Source organism: Spermophilus citellus (genome assembly GCF_964194105.1).
Source record: "Spermophilus citellus genome assembly, chromosome: 7".
Classification (NCBI taxonomy): Eukaryota; Metazoa; Chordata; class Mammalia; order Rodentia; family Sciuridae; genus Spermophilus; species Spermophilus citellus.
This window is the reverse complement of record NC_138188.1, coordinates 28,714,959-28,733,219: the sequence shown is the minus strand read 5'-3', so window position 1 is coordinate 28,733,219 and position 18,261 is coordinate 28,714,959. Positions and strand designations below refer to the sequence as shown.

Genomic DNA, 18,261 nt, shown 5'->3' with positions numbered 1-18,261 from the left:
ACTAAGGTGGTCCTAGGAAATGAAAGCAGATTTCTCTGAGGAATTTCCAAAATTGAGCTTAGAAAATCTCTTCTGAATTTTTGGTGAATTCAGCTAAGTTTTCAGTGAGATGCCCATGTCTGTTCAAATTGTTAACCATGAGAATCTGAAATATCATGAGTCCTTCCTAATGATCTAGTCTTTAATTGATATGAACTATTTTTATATTTATTTGTTTCTGCAGAATATCAAAATGCAAAGGGAAAAGGACATTCCCTTTATGGTCTTTATGTCACTTATAAAACTAATAATACAGTGCTATTTTGGGCAATTCATAATGACTCATTTCAGTTGGAAGTGTATCAGTTTTTATCATGACAATAAAGCAGGCCTCATATTATTTAAAAACTTGAAAACCATTTTTATTGGAAACTTGAAAAAAAAATTTTTTTTTCCTGAAAGCATTAAATAGAATACATTTGTTAAACACAGTTAAATCTCTTCCTGATGATGCAGGATCCTTGTAAGTAGCAGGTTTTTACTGGGCTGTGATACCTCACTGTCTCCTGCAGGAGGGACTGTGTGCTCTAGACTGAATGTCCTAGGACCGTGATGCTACCCTTACTGTGTACCTCTTCAGAAGGACCTCTCGTCCCATTCTTTTCTAGCTCCTCTTTCCTATTCCAGAATACATCAACATACATTTCATTCTGGGAGCTCATTTGCCCCCACACCATTGTTTCTCAAATCTTAACGTGCATATGAAAACCTGAGGAATTTGATGAAATGCAGTTCTGGTTCCGAATATCTGTGGTAGGGTCTAAAATATGCATTTCTAATAAGCTCCCAGGTGATGCTGGTACTGCTGGTTCTAGATTCACACTCTGAATGGCACAAGACATAACATGAGCCCCGTGGACACTCTCCAAGGCTCCTCAGACCTCCCCCTGCACTGATCAGTCAGTGTCTTGACAGCTTTGACCAGTCTGTTGGAGACACAACCAGGACCTTGCTTGAGCTACACTAGAACTGGCTGCTCTTTAGCCAATGTGATCAATTTTTTGATCACAGGACCATTTACCTTGAAAATATTGAGAAATTGCACTGAGTGCTTTTCAACCTTCAGAGTCATATCAGAGCATTGTTTCTCTTAATCCACCCTATTGCATTCAAAACGGACTATGTGTTTTCAAGGCAAGCTCATTGCAAGGAATAACAGCCCATGTTTATTTCTTATGGGCACCAGTTACACTAACTCTTGGCATCATAAAAAGTCATTAACAAGGCTAAGAAAGTTTTGCAAGCCTGTATTTTTTCATTCTGACAGGTAAAATGGTGTCTCCTAACACTTCAGACTTTGCCTTCAGAACTTGTGAAAGCAAAGCCAAGAATTGCCTAATTTTTCTTTGGCTTTCTCCTTCAGTGTGTTTAACTGACGAAAGTTTCCATCAAAGGGCAGCGTGCTAATGTTACATGGCAAGGGCTCCACTTTGTAGCTAGAGTCCAGGCTGTGACTTCACACCCCCAGACTGCACTGCTCCAGGCAGACAGATGTGTGAACAGCTGCTTGTTATGATTGTTTTGCCATAGAAACCAGAGGCATAAAAAGGATGAGCCAAAAAATTAAATGCTTAGGAATCAGAGGTTGCCTCCCTTCCATCATCCATTATTACATAAATTCCTTTCTGACCTTGCAATGCCCTTGAAGATAGACAAGAGGTTTCCAATAATACATGCTAGCCCATCAACCTTTTACTGGGGAATTCCAAGTATATTCTGAACATGTAGGAAAGAACAATTTCCATGACTTACGCCTGATTGAGTTTATAAAGGACTTCACAAACTTCACACCATATCTGTGCTCAGGTTTCTGAATTCGGCCCAGCTGGATCAAGTGGTGGTCCAAAGGGTGGCTGGCTAGCTCTTCCAGTTCCTTGTCATTCCATGAAGGGCCAAGGGAAAGCACAAATAGAGCATACCCTTGACATTTGGCTCTCAAGGACTCTTTCTTTAAGGTTTCCCCATCCAAGTAACTGGTTTCCCCAGCAGATATCACAAATATGACTTTGTTTCTTCTCAGATTGGGTGTGGTTAAAAAGACATTGTCCAGAGTCCACCGTAAGGCATGACCAATAAAAGCATCTCCATTTAGCTGTTGAACCGATTGTTCCACGTGCCTCTTCATGAGGCGCTTACTGCTATAGGTTGTAAGGTTGAACTCAGTTCTAACAGGACTCCTCTGAGTGTTGGGTAGGAAGTCAGAGGGGGCATGACTCAGTAGGGCCACCCGGTCTCCAGTGACAGAGGTCTCTGGCTCTGGGGTGATTTCAAAATGATCTAGCAGGGTCCCCAGGAAGCTTCTTATGTCTTCAAATTCAGCATGTCCCACATTCCGGGAGCCATCCAGCAGGAAAGCAGCATCCATGTAAGACTGTACAGGGGGTGGTCTGTCTTGGTCACAAGAAGCGTCAGGCTTGCAGATATCTGCAAACCAAGTCACTTAGGGTTACTAAGTAGATGTGGATAGAAAAAGATAACACCTCAATTATCTTAACATGTGGCAACAGCCTAGTCTTTGATATTAAAATAGTTATAAAACAGCTTGAATACCAACAACAGCAGGATTTCCTAGTACACAGTTTCTACCTATCTCCAGAAAGTACAGATTTTATACCCACCTGTGCCTTAGACTCCATTCACTCATGCTATCAATTTTTTTAAAATTAGGTTGCTTTCAACAAAAGTTTCATCTTGGCTCTGTTGAGTTTGTAAAGCTTAAAGTGGACAATTTGTCCCATGCATCTTGAGTACATAGTAGCATAATATGAAAGATTCTGATTGTCCTTGGTTGATACTAAAAGGCTAAAACCAGTGGCCCTTATCACCATTCTCACTATGATTGTTCTACCATGCAAAAAAAAAATATAATAATCTGCTTAAAGTAAAAAAGCCATGTGTTTTATTTCAATTTAAATAAGAGTTCACAACTTCATGCCTATCTCTGCATATGTACTTAAGGACAAAGCTACAGCCCATCCTTATGTCTCCATAGTGCTTTTTTGTTAAAAGAGTAATGCATGTTAAATGAATGACTATAAATATTGCTTATTGATGGGCTCCCATAAAATAGGTCATTTTTCTAAATATGCATATCTCATTTAACAAAAGAATGCATGGTAATGAAAAGAGTCAATTTCACTGAATTTAACCAAAACAACTATTCAGAGGAATAAAGTAAATTGGTAATGGAAGGATCTTGGAAGTCAACTGATCTTCTAATTTTATAGAGTAGATTGAGACCAGAAGAGTTAATCATTTTTTTTTTTTTTTACCAAAGGACATACCAGTATTACCAGAAGTTTCTACATATGAAGTCATGATTTATTATCAGAGATGAGGCCATGTGAAACAGTAGTGGGGAGGCTCCTTGGCCCAAGGGATGGGGTGCCTAGATAGGTCTTGTTGCAGGAAGAAACATGCTGTGTGTGTCCAGCTGTGCCCCTGCTGGGCCTCAGTTCTGCAGTTTCTCTGCATAATTAGGTGGTTGGACCCAACTAGGATCAGATCCACCCAGAGATCCTTTGCCAGGGATGACATTCCGTCTCATTTTTCAATAACATTAATGATTGAGGATAAGAATGCCCTCTTTAAACATCAAAGGAAAAGAAAAAGAGAAACAGCATAACATGTATGTAGACAGATGGTATTTAGATGTGGGATGGACCATAAATAAAAACTATTCGATGAAAGATTAATGACCGAAATGCAGATCCTAGGGGATGTAGCCAACTTCCTAATTTCACTCAGTAAGGACCCAGTAAGGATGGTGCTGCACAAGTCAGAGTCCCCCAGTGAAATTTAGGAAAATTTTATGGACTCCATGTAACAGATGACAAAACAGTCACCTGTGTACAAGGCCGTTTATAGAATCAGGGACAGCAGGCTGCCCATTTGCTCAGTTTTGTGGGTTTTTTTAATTGCAGGAAATGACAGCCAAAATATCTTCCATCATGTGCCTAAGAGACAAAACAAAGGCTGGAGCCAAGAAATGGAGCCAAAACCCATCCCCAGTCACATATGTGCAACTTCTGACTGTGCACGAACCGGCACAAGAGTGTGGCACGTTGTAACTATTGTAATCAACGTGTTTGAAGGTGCAACTGAGAATTATAACTCCCCATAGCCTGCTTAGCACTTAATTGCTTTGAGTAAGACTGCCTGAGTCTAAACTAACCCTGTGCAATCAACAGAAAAGAGAAATTGATTGGAGAGGAGTAGAGGAAAGACAGAAAACACAGGAGCTATAAGAACACGGAAAACTCTACTTCTCCACCAGAGTTGCCACCTCCCTATAAGGTCATTTGAACATCCATCATAGCCTCTCACAGATACCCTTGGAGAAGGGCAGCAATCAGGCATTTGCTTCAGACCCAGATGGACAGTTTCAGGGGAGCAGAATGAGACCTCCATTCCTCATAATCTGCAAGCAGTTTAGAGCCAGCCTTCTTGGGTTTGATCTGACTGTAAGGTCTTGGGCAGATTATCACATCACTCTAAGCTTTATTTTCCTCATCTGTAAAATGGAGTTAATAATAGCTCAGATGTTTTAGAGTGATTATAAGGATACAAAGACAGAATTGATGAAAAGTGTTTTGAGCTGTGCTTAGAACATAATAAGCACAGTATCTTTAACTCTTGTCTCATCGTCACCATCAGTATTACATAAAGAGATTAGAAGAACAGTGCATGGTCTATATTAAATGTTTGGTGACCATCAGCTCTAACATCCTCCACCACAAATCTCAGTGACTTCCACAGTTTTCATAATTATTAGAATGCTCAAAAGAAAAATTAGAGTTTTCCAGTTAGACCAATAATTGGGTATAAAACACTACAAACAAATCAATGGGCAAATCTTTCTGATAGTTAACATTTTGGAGCTCTTTTCAATGGAGATTCATGACTTTCTATTGTTTTCTACCCTTCTAACACGTTGTAACTATCTGCCAGGCATGGTGGTGGCACATGTAATCCCAGCTACTTAGGAGGCTGATGCAGGAAGATTGTAAATTCCAGGACAGCCTGGCAACTTGGCAAGACTCTGTGTCAAAATAAAAGTTTAAAAGGGAACGTAGCTCAGTGGTAGGGTGCCCTGGGGTTCAATTCCTAGCACTGGAGGAAAAAAAAAAACCTCCCCAAGTGCGTAGGAGGGTGCTGAATAGCTTTAAAGCATCTGTTTGGGGCCATGAACATTTGAGATTCAGAAAACTCACATAAAATACTTTATAACATGAAATACCTGGCAATGAGACAAGCTAAGTTTTTCTACAATTCATTACTGTTTTCTGGAAGCTGCAGGAAATAGAGAGGCCTGGAATGTCACCCTCCTGCTGGGATACATAGGAGGAGACCCTGCAGGCTGAGCTAACAAACTCCATCTGTTTAATCTTAAACATGCAGCATGATGAGGTGGGGCCAGAGCCCGAGGAGGAGGTCCTCTCTACACCATGCTCATTCTGGCCACAAAGGTCCAGCTGCTGTGGCCAATGGTGACTCAGAGGATTTAAAAGGCATGATCATATTCTCTCTGTGGGTCTCACCATGGCAGAAAGTGCACCGCTGGAGTCTCTCTAATGCTGGTGTATCCTCAGTCGCGGAGGGAAGCACTATGACTTGGAATGTACCAGTGTCATCGATCTGTAAGAGGTGGGAGAGGAAGAACTGCTTAGTAGGTAGGGAGGCGAGAATGTCCCCGTTCTGTTGACAGAGCTGGGACCAAGAGGGCAACTCTGCTCCTTCTAAGGTCATGGCAGGATTCAGCATGTCAGGGTGACCAAGAGCACTGCTGGGCTTTAACCCCAACCTTTCCTTTTAGCTCTGGCAAATTTGCCTCTGTTTCCTCGTCTATAAAACGGGAATATTACAATTACTAACAAGGCTCTGGGTAAGCATCAATTAGGCTTGTCATCATGAAGCACTTATTGGCACAGAGTGGGTGTCTTGTGGGTCATTAAGGAGCATAAAGTACTTCCTATCTGTTACCTCAGCAACCCAGGAGGTTAGGTCTTAGGTTCATCCTCCCCATTTTAGAAATTGAAACACAAAGAAAGGCTAACAACTGATGAAAGGACACCAGACGCTGACATCATTTAAGGAAGAAAATCAAAGATGTCTGCCCCCCCCCACCACGTGCCTAAGTACCAAAGAACCATGTAAAGTCACGGGCTGCTCTTGGTAACTTCTTTAGGTTTCCACCGTACACTGGGCCTCGGAACTGGCTTTAACACAGACTCAAATCCAAGTTTAGGCAGCTCTCCTTTTGAAACTCCCAACCATTTCCACTTTGGTCCCTTTGTTAGAAACCTACTTACAGTTTGAGGGCGCAGAGTGGGGGAATGATCACTGAGGAGAAGTAAGGAGACCCCAAATATCCAAGAATAATTAACTTGCCCATTAACTAACTCACAGATAACTGATAACTGAAGAAAAATTGTAGGTGTGATCCTATCTATTGTCTCAGATAGGACCAGATGACATTTTAAGTGCTATGAATCCTAACACTCATGGCTTCTCTCTTTGTCTGAGAAGTCTCCTTCCTATACTTTATCCATAGAGGACCAACCTTGAGTATGGGGATGAGACCATTTCTCTGACAAGAGCCAGTTGGACTGGGAAAGGACATCCGAGCCAGCCAGACCCATGTTATCCAGAATTTGGAACTGGGGTTCTAAGGGCTGAGGGTGGGTGTTTAATGGCAAGAGTTTCTAGAGTGTCCGGCTGTGTGTATTCTATCTGTGGAATCAGGAGCAAGGGAGGATAATACACTAGCAAAAGTAAGAAGGTTTTTCCTGAGACTCATCACTATTTCTGTCATTTTTAATTATTCTTTGTACAACAAACAGAGAAATATCTGCCCCTCAGAGTCCTCTCTGAGAGATCACTGGGTTGCTTTCATATGCTTTCTGGGTTGGAGGTGAAGACTCAGATGGACTATGTGATAACTGAAGATTTTGGCTAAAGTTCTAGACACAAACACATAGAGAAAAGAACACACCACATCTGGGAAAGACAGAAAGAGGCTGGGGTTGTGGCTCATTCCTCATGTGCAAGACCCTGGGTTCCATCCTCAGCACCACATAAAAATAAATAAGTGAAATAAGGGTATTGTGTCCAGAGGCAGCTTACCTGGACTTGGGACCAGAGGATATCTTGGGCCCTATCTAGGTCCTTTTGACGTATTTTTCTTATGATATGTGCATGTGGGTACTTAAACTACCTTAAACTGATTCTGATGATCTGTAAACAAAGTGCCTTGGGTAATACATTAGCACAAAGAGTCTGCTCTGCTAATGGTTTTATGAGATGCCTCTGTGCACAGTTTCAAGTCTATCAAACCCTTGCTCCCACTGTGAAGGTTGATGGGAAACTGAACCAGTGTCGGTACAGAGGACACAGATCAGACTTTCTGGGAAGGGGAAGAGCTTTCTCATTGCCACCTACCAAGATCCAGGGGAAACAACTTCACAGACTGTTGGAGTTAGAACAAGTCTTAGAAACCATGTAATCCAATCTTATTGTTTTACAGAAATGTGAGCCCCAGTAGGGGATGGAATATAGACAACTTTGGTTTAAGCTTTGCTCTCCTCAAACAAGACCTACCTTCCATCTTCTGCATGAGCCACTTTTATCATTGCAGTTTTATATCAATGAGTCCTAACTTAATTTAGAGCAATGTTTCACAAGATGTTGCCCGGGGATCGATGCCATTTGCTAACTAATCTTGTGTTCTAACATGTTTACACTGTAACAATAACAACTTCCATATTTCTGGCTGTGGCCTTAGTTGGCAATTTAGGCTCACATTTAATCATGTGTCAACATACTGGCATCAACATAAAAGCAGTGTCATTGATTCTCATTGATTCTACTGAGTTTCTTTACTAGGGAAAGTCCACAGGGGGGTCTGCACTCTCCCTTGACACCACCCTCAAGGATCTCTTAGTCAACAACGTTGGAAAGATGTGATTTTAGAGATCATTCATCCGACCACTTATCACTGAAGAAACAATAATAGCATATTATGGAAAAATACCTTAGACAAAATGTGGACGGGGGGGGGGGGGTGGTTTAAAATAAAAGAGTCCTATTGTTTGCTTTCCTCATTGCTCATTTTCCTGTGGATTCAAAGTACCAGCTTACATGAAAGCACAGCTATAAATCCGTGGATGGACAGTAGGGGTGTTCAGCCCATGGCTCTGAATGATAACTTATTGTTTTCCTCTCTAGATAACATGGGGGCCCCATAGATTGGTGCCTCTAAAAAAATTTCAATTAACATTGTGGGTAATCTTTCTTTAGACAATTCTGTGTTAACAAAGGAAATCCTTTTCAAAATAAACAGGCTGGGTGCACAAAATGCCAAAGTTTCCAATTAAAAAGTTTTCCCTCCAATTTCAGTTCTGTCTCTAATCACTAGGATCATCTATAATATCAAATACTACACTTAATGTTTCTCTCACCTCCAAGCCTAACAGCAGAATAAAAGAAAAAAAAAAGTTAGGGTTGCTAAAAAAATTAAAAATTAAAAAAAAAGACACATGTCTCATAAGAATATTAGGAAGGGAGTTGGGCATGCCTGCAATCTCAACTACTAGGGAGGAACGGCAAGTTCAAGGTCAGCTTGAGAAATTTAGTGAGACCCTATCTGGAAATTAAAAAAAAAAAAAAAAGAGGGGCGGGGACTGGGATGTAGCTCAGTGGTAAAGTACTTGCTTAGCATACTTGAGGCCCACCCTAAATTGGAAGTCTTAGTGGGGAACTAGTAAAATTTCATCAGAAGAAGTAAATTGCTAAACAAATTCAGAGGGAAAACGCTGGTGACGAAACAAAGTGAAGACTGAGATTTTTTCCAGTCAAAAGTGGCCTTCCATTTTCCAGCTTGAAACTCCACTTTATACCACTGAGAAGAACTTGCAGGGTGGTGATCACAGTCCTTGTGCAAAGAAACAGGAAAATCAGTCCTTGCTCTTGAAATAGCTGCTTTTGAGGCCTACCACACAAGTCTGCTCAGGTACCAAATTCCACCCTGGCCTACTGAACTCTCCATGAATTGAGATTTGAAAAATCCCTGGTAAGTACAAAACAAATTAGGGTTTTAAAATATAACCCCCAAATAAAATAAAGATGCATGGTGTCATTAGACTTCTGAGGTCTGTTCAAAAACAGAACAAAACAAAACAAAACAAAAAACCCCAAAACCACAACACTTTCAGTAAAGGTAAAACACAATGGAAGAGAATGCACAGAAAACAGGAAAAGACAGCAAACACAAGTTGCAATTTCTCTTCTGTAATGTCAGACACTGTGTTCTAACCAACTGGTGGCATTTGCCTCGGGTTTTGAGCCCAAATAATAACCCTATCTATCTAGGCAGGGCTGTTTAAGGCATGTCATGCGAGGGGGAAATTTTTGGTTTTCTTATTTACTCTTGTATCCTCAGAGCCTGGAACAACACCTAGTACACATGAGGTGCTCACTAAACATTTGTCACATGAAAGGAATTCTGACTTCATTAGTAAATCTTGTGCTTCTGCTCAAGGGCTCTTGGTGGTCAATGCCACTCGATTTTATGAGGTTCTGTTTTCAAAATTTGAAACTTCATTATGAAAATCTCTAGGCTATTTGGGTGGAATCAAGAAGCCAGATTTACCAATCTCTGAAATGATTAACATTCAAGTCTTTAAACAACAAAATACCTCCTTATAAATAATATACTGTGCAGGTCACTTTGAGTGGGTGGATGGAGTTACGTCTAAGTTTATATCACAAGTGCTACCAATTGTTTGCAACAAGATGTAAAGTTGTCTCTTGTTTTGTGGCTAAATAAAGCCAGCAGATGAGAGAATTATGAGGACTGTGTATAATCAACCTTACTTACACGTTACTTCTCCTAGCAGCTTCATTTGCATAGTCTGGCCCCCCTCTTTCCTAATTTACATGCATAACCCTCTCATTCTGAGAGTTAATTCAATGATGCTAATAGCATTTTCCATTCTGGAACTTCCCAGACTTCGTTTTTTAAAAACAGGTTTTAGTTTAACAGTATCAAGCTATTAAGTGATAATCATGATAATTAAAGCAGAAGCTATCATTCCATTCTGCTTTCTAAGTGTCCGGCTTCATACCAACTTTAGAAAATAGGTACTGCTCTCTGTATTTTCAGATGAGAAATATATTTCAACTTCATTCTGCTTATTTCAACATTTTCACTGAAAAAAGTAGAGAGCTGGAAAAGGCTTCCAAAAGCCACTTAGTCCTAGGTCCCAGTCTCTAGAAAGATAGAAGTCACGCTGACTGGAGAGTCATTGCCCCCATTCAGGGCCTTCAGAGAAAGGCACTGTCTTGACCATCCATTGAATCCACACCAACGCTAAATTAAAATTACCCTCTGACAGTTCTTTCTTGAGCCTAACCTGAAGTTACCTGTGCTGCTCTAATAGGAAGTTTTGCAAAGCTGAATCTCAGCTAATTTTTCTGAAGTCATAACTTTTCACCTACTTGAAGACAATAACTGAGAGGCTTTTTATCTTCTGTTATCTAAATGAAGTAACTTTTGATTGGTTGACCTTTTTATTCATTTGCTGCTGCCTAGGGCCCCTCTTCATAATCTGTCTCCACATGAATGGAGAAGCAAACACCATGCTGGACCAACACAGTTGACTGGAAGGATACTTTGCTGGTCTGGTGGTTCTTTGTAATGGAGCCCTGCCTTGGAGCCACTATGGACAGAGTATTATGAATTTATGCATGGATGTCTTCATCCCAGGTGGTTTATTTACGAATGTTACAAATTAAGAGTTAATCCCCAATTAAGAGGCCATAATTTTTAAAACGTCTTTTCTTTTTATAAAATCTGGATTTTTATATAATTGGTGAAGTTTAGCCAATTGGCTTTCACTGTGTAGGAATGACTAGTACCCTGGCTATTTAAGTGGCATCTGTGTATGTTTAATGGTCTCCCAATTCAGTGTCATTAGATGCAACTCAGAGTAGCTTGTGGAAGCACTAGAACAGTAAATCTGGAGTCAATGCCTGGCATTGCCAGGCTGTGCAAACCTGGACAAGTAGCTTAACTTTGAAGTCTAGGCTCAGTTTTCTCATTCATAATGTGAGAACCACTGTTATCCATTTCATAATACTACTTTTGAGAATTAAACAGTATGATGCATATAAGGGCTTAATATGTTCCTGGTATATAAGTAATAAATCAGTCTTTTTTTTTTGTTTGTTTGTTTCTTTTGTTGTATGGGGATTGAACCCAGGGGTGGTTTACCATTGAGCTAAGCGACATCCCCAGATTGTTAAATTTTTTAAAATTTTGAGACAGGGTCCTGCTAAATTGCCTGTAATTTTTCATCCATCTGCCTCAGCCTCCCCAGGAGCTGGGATGGCAGGTGTGCCTGGGAAAATAAGCATTTCTAATTGTCTCGGGCCAGCCATGGGCTGTGTGTGTGTGAGCTGTGAGCATTTTGAGCACATGAGCAGACTGGACTGAGGCCGCCTCTCTGTCTGGGCTGTGCAAGTGTGTGTCCTTTTCCCATTCTGCTTTTTGATCCCACCCAGCACCTGAGATGGGTGTAGCCTTCCAAGATGCCAATCTGCTGACCACCAGACATCACCAGGCTAGACTCAACCCCCTGAAACCTGACCCCCCCCCCCTTATTGGGGTGGAACTTTCTAGAGTGCCTTCCCCTCAATAAAAAGGAGCTTCAGAACCTCCTCCTCTTCTTTTTTGTCTGCCTCCTTTGTGGGAGCTGGAGCAGAGAAGCCATTGCTGAAGAATCCCAAGAAAAAAAAAGGTATGTTCTCCATCTCGGCCGTGGTCATTTCTGCCAACCCAAAGTCACCTGGAGTGACCCTGAATGACTTAGTCACGCCTCAGGGCATCTCATCATTCCATTCTGCCAACTTTGGTTGTGAGAGCAAGGGGATGTGGTTCTCTACTTTCTTAGGAGACTGCTGAATACAGGAGAAATAAAAGAGTGAAGAAAGGCGAAGAGCTTCCTCCTCTTACCGCAAACGCGCGTTTGACGGAGGGCACGTTGCCGAAGGCGATCACCACGGGAATGATGTCCAGGGCGCTGAATTCCATGGTGGCCGCGGCGATGGACTGGGCATCGGCCGGTGCACCGCTGCTGAAGAACGTGGCGATTCTTCTCGTGGAAGTCCCGGGAAGGGTCCGCTTGAAGACGTTCCTGGAAATGAACCTCATGGCCCGGCCCAGCTCCCGGCCCTCTGAGGATCTCTCGTAAGGCACAGCTTCGATTTCCCTGAGAAGCTGGTCCTTCCGGAAGGTGTCCGAGAGGCGCACCAGGTGCCTGGCGTGCGAGTCGTAGGAGAGGACGGCGACGCGCGCCCCCACGGGGCAGTGGTTCTCCCGGACCTTCACGTCTCTCACCAGGGAGGCCACTATCCCCTTCATCCGCTTGAACTCCTCCTCCGTGACATCCCGGGACTGGTCCAAAGCAAACACCAACTCGGTTGGATGCACGGGGCATTCAGGTTTTCCTAAAAAGACAAGACCGTGCCCCTTTAAATGTCACTCACCGTGCTTACCTCCAACGAGACCAAGAAGGTGGGGTGAGTGTCAGTGTTAACTACTCAAAACATTTAAGCATTCGATAATTAACGATTTCCATATTACAACAGAACATGCAAAAATGTTGAATATTTAAATCTTGAAATAATTGAAAGTGCTAGTCGAAAGGCCAACTTTGCTCTTTTGAAGGAAGTGCAAAAGAGAAAAGTGCCAAATTCAAGGTGATCTGTTATGAAATTTAATTAGCGAACCCCTTCTAAATGAGTAGAGAGCTTCTGGTAATGCCCTTTAAGCCCTACCGAGATTGGATTAAAGGTATTGTATTTTGTTGCTGGAACTTCCACTCAAACTAAAATAAATTCCGTCTTAATGAGAAAAATGGAACAAGTGTTAAAAAAAGAATGACTGTGAAAGCCCCTTTGATAATTTCAGGAAAAAAAAATGGAAGTAATGTGCAGTACACAGAACAGATCATGAGATGTAAAGAGTAGGCAAGAAAGGGTGGTATTTAAAACTAACATAGGACCATCTTCAAATTACTTATCCTCTCTGCCTCAGTTTCCTTTTCTATAAAATCTGAGTCATAATATCACCTAGTGCCCAAGGCCTGTGGTGAGGACTAAATGAATCAGCATGAATAAATCACTTAGAACTACAGCGCTAGGTGCTCAATAATACTAAGCCATTATTCTTAATGACTTTGCTATTTGTGGCAGAGAATAACCCTAGCACTAAAAGGAAGACATGGAAGGCTTTAACTGATAACTTTTTTTCCCCCCAAGGAGCAGGAGTTTATATTTTAGCACTGGAGATCAAACCCAGGCCAAGCAAGCACTCTACCACAGAGAATAATAAATGATTTCCTGTCTCCATTGAGAGGAACCCAAATCAAACTGTTCATCTCAATGGAGACATGAAATAATTTATTATTCTCTGAATCTAACTAATGGGCTGAGAAGACTTTTAAAAATTGGGGCCATTTTAATTTTGCAATTAAAAATGATTAGAATAGGAACAAATATTAAGTTGATTCTGCTAGCTTTTGTTATTTTTATATGGGAGCAACTACAAAGTTTCAGGTGTGATATAGAGATACAAGAAAAAAAAGAAATATTCCTAGCCACCTTATGATAACATGCCAAACCCAGCTCAATCCAGCCTCTGCCTATATCCCTGTTTTTTCATGTGCCCACTGTCACCAGGCCCTGTCAGTCCCTGGAAATAGCTAGAGGTTTTTCCTGTTCCGTGGTCTTTGCATTTGGAATTCCCCTGCCTGACTGTGTTTCCTTCAGCTAGACTTCAAGTCCACTGCCTAAGAATGCTCCTGCGTCTAAAATCATCTCCCCTCCCCTCACATTATCCTGTGCCAGAGTCTCTCACGCTGTATCTCTTCACAGAAGCCACAGGATTCTGAATTCTTTCCTTTGTTCATTTTCTAGGTCTTTCATGAGAATGGAAATTTCTAAGGACGGGAACCTGAACCTTGTCTATTTTTTTGACTCTGTGTCCCCAGTGCCTAATACAGAGACTGGCACATAGTAGGCCTTCAATAAATATTTGTTGAACACATGTACAGGCAACCAGAGGGCAAGAGTTGGCGGATTTATATAAAAATTGTAAGGGTTTAAATGTACATATGGATTTACACAAAAACATCACATAAGAAGCATTTGTTGAAATACTTGAAAACTATATTAGGCCAAGTTGGTGATTATCATTAAGCATGAGATGCATATTCCGCTTACTTGCTATCTGACCATCCCTACTTTATTCTGTTTCTCTGCATCTTAATCCTTAATCACTGGTCTACAGAGAGCATATGAGAGAGAGAACAAAGGAAAAATTTCATTACAAAAAAAAAAAAGCCTAGCAGTAAGTAATTGATGATGTTAGCCTGTAACATATTTTAATACTAAGAAAGCTTACCCATTTTGCTTGAGAAATAGCTGTGAAGCTCAGTTAAAACTGAGATATTGGAGGTAGGTCTATGCTACCAGCATGAGGCAGCAAAGAACGCCCTGATAAAATTTGTATCAGCTGTCAGGCAACACATTATTCTAACTCTTCTTTCCAGATGTATGACATTTTGGAGCTTGATTAAAACATGCTGTAAATAAAGATTACTCACCATGTCCGCCCGCTGGGGAAGGAGAACAAAGGAGACTGGGTTATTATTTGGTGGGAGAATAGAGTTCTCTGACAATGTCAGAAAATCATGGCAGTGAAATCCTGCCTTGTCTGTTTTTTGTAGATGACTCAAAAATCAAGGCAACAATTAGGCTTTGGAGAAGATGCAGACAGAGCCCCAATCTTGGTAAAGCATTATTCCTTCTCTAAGGAAAGGCATGGGAAAGGGGGTAGATAATATTCAGACATAAATCAACAGCCTGCTGCTAGCTGTCAGAGGCAGAGAATCTCTGCCTGGAAGGGTCATGATGTTGCAAGGAGCTACACTGGATTTGGAAAAGTGAAAAGTCCTAACTCTACATTTTCCCCATGTACAAAATATTCCCATCTGAAATTTACCCATCTAAAATTTTCCCACATACATATTTATAGCTATCAACTACACACGCGCCACACACACACACACACACACACACACACACACACACACACACATACACACACACTGTATGTATAGCATGTGTTGTGGATCCCTCATCTGATGCTTAGGAATAGAAATGTTTCAGATTTCAGATTTCTTCAGCGTTCATATGCACAATGAGATATCTTGGCGATGGGATCCAAGTCTAAACATGAAATTCATACACATTTCATATATCTCTTACACACATGGCCTGAAGATAATTTTATACAACATTTTTAGTGAGCCTGCATTTTGACTGTGACCTCTCACATGAAGTCAGATGTGAAGTTTTCCATCTGTGGTATCATGTCAGCAATAAAAAAGTTTCAGATTTTGGAGCATTGTAGAGTTTAGATTTGGGATGCTTAATGCATGTATGTGCATATTTCTATATTATTATATAAACATCAGAGATGGATTTACTCTTAAGTAAATGATCATTTACTCTAGACCTCCACTGTGCAATATGGCAGTCATGAGTCATTATTTAAAATTATTTAAATTTTAAATAATTAAAATTAACTTACACTTTCTACATGGCAAGTATTGAAAGCTACATGCGGCTGATGGCTACTCTATCGGACAGGGCAGTGGACACTTCTGTCATTGAGAATGTTCTATTGGAATCTGCTTTAGACCTCTTACTTGCAGAGTTCCCTTGCACAGCTCTGCCTGGAAGAGGCCCTAGCCATGTTGCTCATATGATCATATGCTTTTGTAAAATATGCAAGAATTAGGTAAGTAATGTAATCACAATGACATTTTGTAAAATATGCAGTTGTGATTTCCATTCTTGTTCTAAGTAATACTTGTGAAATAATTTTCTACCTACTTTTGGATTTGCAATTTTGTAGTGAGCCCCTCAAATTTTAATAGTTCAGGTCCCATCACATCTTTATCATTAGAGATCACATAGACCTAAGTCAGAAAACTTACTCTGCTAATTCAGCTGCAAAACAACCAGTCTTTTGTCACCCAGTGTATAAATTTTGATTCCCATCTTGGTTCCATTCTGCTACCAAAAGAGTGCTGACCTATACTGTTTTCTAGAGCTTAGTCTGTGTCTTTCTGAACAACTCTTGTCTGCAGAAATGGGCTCCTACTTGTCCATCTCCCTCCCGAACCCCCAAAGGTCTTGAGGAAACTTTTGACTCTTTTTGGTCATAGTGCTTATTTGGGAAGGACTACATATGTGGAAGTGGACATTCGACATGATTAAACTTCAACTCTTCATCTTGTACATGGATTTTTTTTTATGGTATCAACACATATTTTGAAAGCAGAATTTGTTTTGAGGGTCTTAAACTCCAAAGAGAATTTGCCAAATCTAAATGCCTTCTTGCTTTTAAAATTTTGCAGCAGAGGGAAAAATGTATTGGCAGAACATGCATTATCATGAGTTTTACAAGCAAATCAATCATCCTAACTAAAAGCAATCAAACACATCCGTCCAGGAAAGGCGTAATAAACCATAAATCAAAGGCAAGGCTCCCACCCACCGGGACACCCTGTCACCATGGCTCTTTCACACTGGCGAATTCAATTCTGTCAGTTATTGTCAGGTGCTAATAATCATTTGAAAGAAGTCCAGTGTGACTCTCCACTGATTGATTTACCACTTAGGAGAGCTGTGACCTCAAATCTCAATTTTCCCCAGGTCCAAAGCACTAGCTATATTGTTGCTTATTAGTTCTTGGAATGGGTTCCAATAGGCAGACCAGCAGCTACACCAGGACTTAAGAACCACCAGCCCATGATGACTCAAATTTATGCAGTGACACCACTGATTTTAAGAAATTGGCAGGTGCATCGTCCCAGTTGTGAGTGTAGGGCTCCCGGCTTCCCTTCATTGAAAGCTGTCGGCTTGGGTGGTAGTTTTACGAAGGGTACTTACAACTGTGGTCCCGCACATATTGAATGAGGTCACATGTCTGCAGTTCAAAAATCAAACAGAGGGAATTTAGCCAACAGATGCTTGGTCACGACACGCAAAACTAAATAAATTTAATGGAGTGCTCAGAACACTCAGAGAAAAGAGATACATACTGAAAATGAAGCTAATCCTTTGGCCCCTTTCACGCCCTGGGGAAACAAACAAAAAGTGTTTTATAGCTTTAGACACATTGGGGGCCAGAATCTGCAGCATCATTGCCCTGAGGATGTGTTGGCTTTTAGGTTTTTATTCTTAAAAGGAACAAAAAATACAGGTTGGAGACTCAGGGCCTAATGAAGAAGAGCATACTCAGGGGGACAGATGGGGAGCAGCAAGCTTGATACGCTCGGCCTCCAAGGTCGCTTTTCTGCAGCCCCTTCTCTGAAGGACAGGGTTGTCCAGAAGCTAAGGATGGAGCTGGCAACTTGACACAGGCATGCAGAGCTTGGGAGCAGAGGTGGGGAGCAGGTCTACAGCTTAGCACTAAAAAGATGGAACCATTCGTGCTTGGCTGTCCCTCCTGTGCTCGACAGACGGAGTTCTTCACCCCATGCCTTGCTTCTGTCACTGAGCAGCAGCCCAAGCAGAGCCTTCATCTGTTCCCACCACTGGTTGGATGACAAAAGGACTCAAACCAAACATCTGGAGGGGTTGCCTTGAGTTGTCTTCCCAAACCGAATATGTATATATATACGTTACACACATATAATATACATATATATATGCAATTATAAACACATATGCATATATATTCATCAGGTTGGGAATAGAAAGAACAATGTGCAATTGGTTTTAATTTTAGATGTCCAGTCCCATTTTGGGAATGGGAAGAATCCAGCTTCTCTGGAAGAGACATCCAAGGAAAAATGCACTGGAGCCCCATCCAGACTCCTGAAGCAAATAATAAGCTCCATGTGAGTGTCACTTTGATCAAATTCATTATTTATCAATTTCCCTTCATTCGCTGACCCAGTATTAAATGCAGCAAGAGAGCAATTATTGAATAGATAAGTAAAATTTACTGATAATTGAGAAATCTCATTTTAGTCTTATACTTTTCGTTTCTTCTTCCAATTTTCCCCACCGCCCAAGAGATAAATGTTAGTCTGCATTTTTTTCCTTCCTTTTGCAGAGCTCATGAAATAGCAAAAATAATGGCCA

General features: G+C 41.1%; 1 protein-coding gene across 2 annotated transcripts in view; it reads right to left on the bottom strand.

Moving 5' to 3' along the window:
- The window catches only part of COL6A6 (collagen type VI alpha 6 chain), a 147,091-nt gene that overhangs the window by 13,817 nt on the left and 115,013 nt on the right, over nucleotides 1-18,261 (bottom strand). Inside the window, exons 31-36 of one of the 2 annotated variants that reach the window (XM_081301125.1) lie at nucleotides 17,214-17,249; nucleotides 17,062-17,098; nucleotides 14,706-14,717; nucleotides 12,053-12,546; nucleotides 5,580-5,676; nucleotides 1,792-2,463 (exon numbers count right to left, since the gene is read on the bottom strand). In XM_081301125.1, the coding sequence (XP_081157251.1) occupies nucleotides 1,792-2,463; nucleotides 5,580-5,676; nucleotides 12,053-12,546; nucleotides 14,706-14,717; nucleotides 17,062-17,098; nucleotides 17,214-17,249 (1,348 nt within the window). Of the gene's footprint in view, nucleotides 1-1,791; nucleotides 2,464-5,579; nucleotides 5,677-12,052; nucleotides 12,547-14,705; nucleotides 14,718-17,061; nucleotides 17,099-17,213; nucleotides 17,250-18,261 lie in introns of those variants that run through there. The other variant, XM_081301126.1, reaches the window with a different exon arrangement.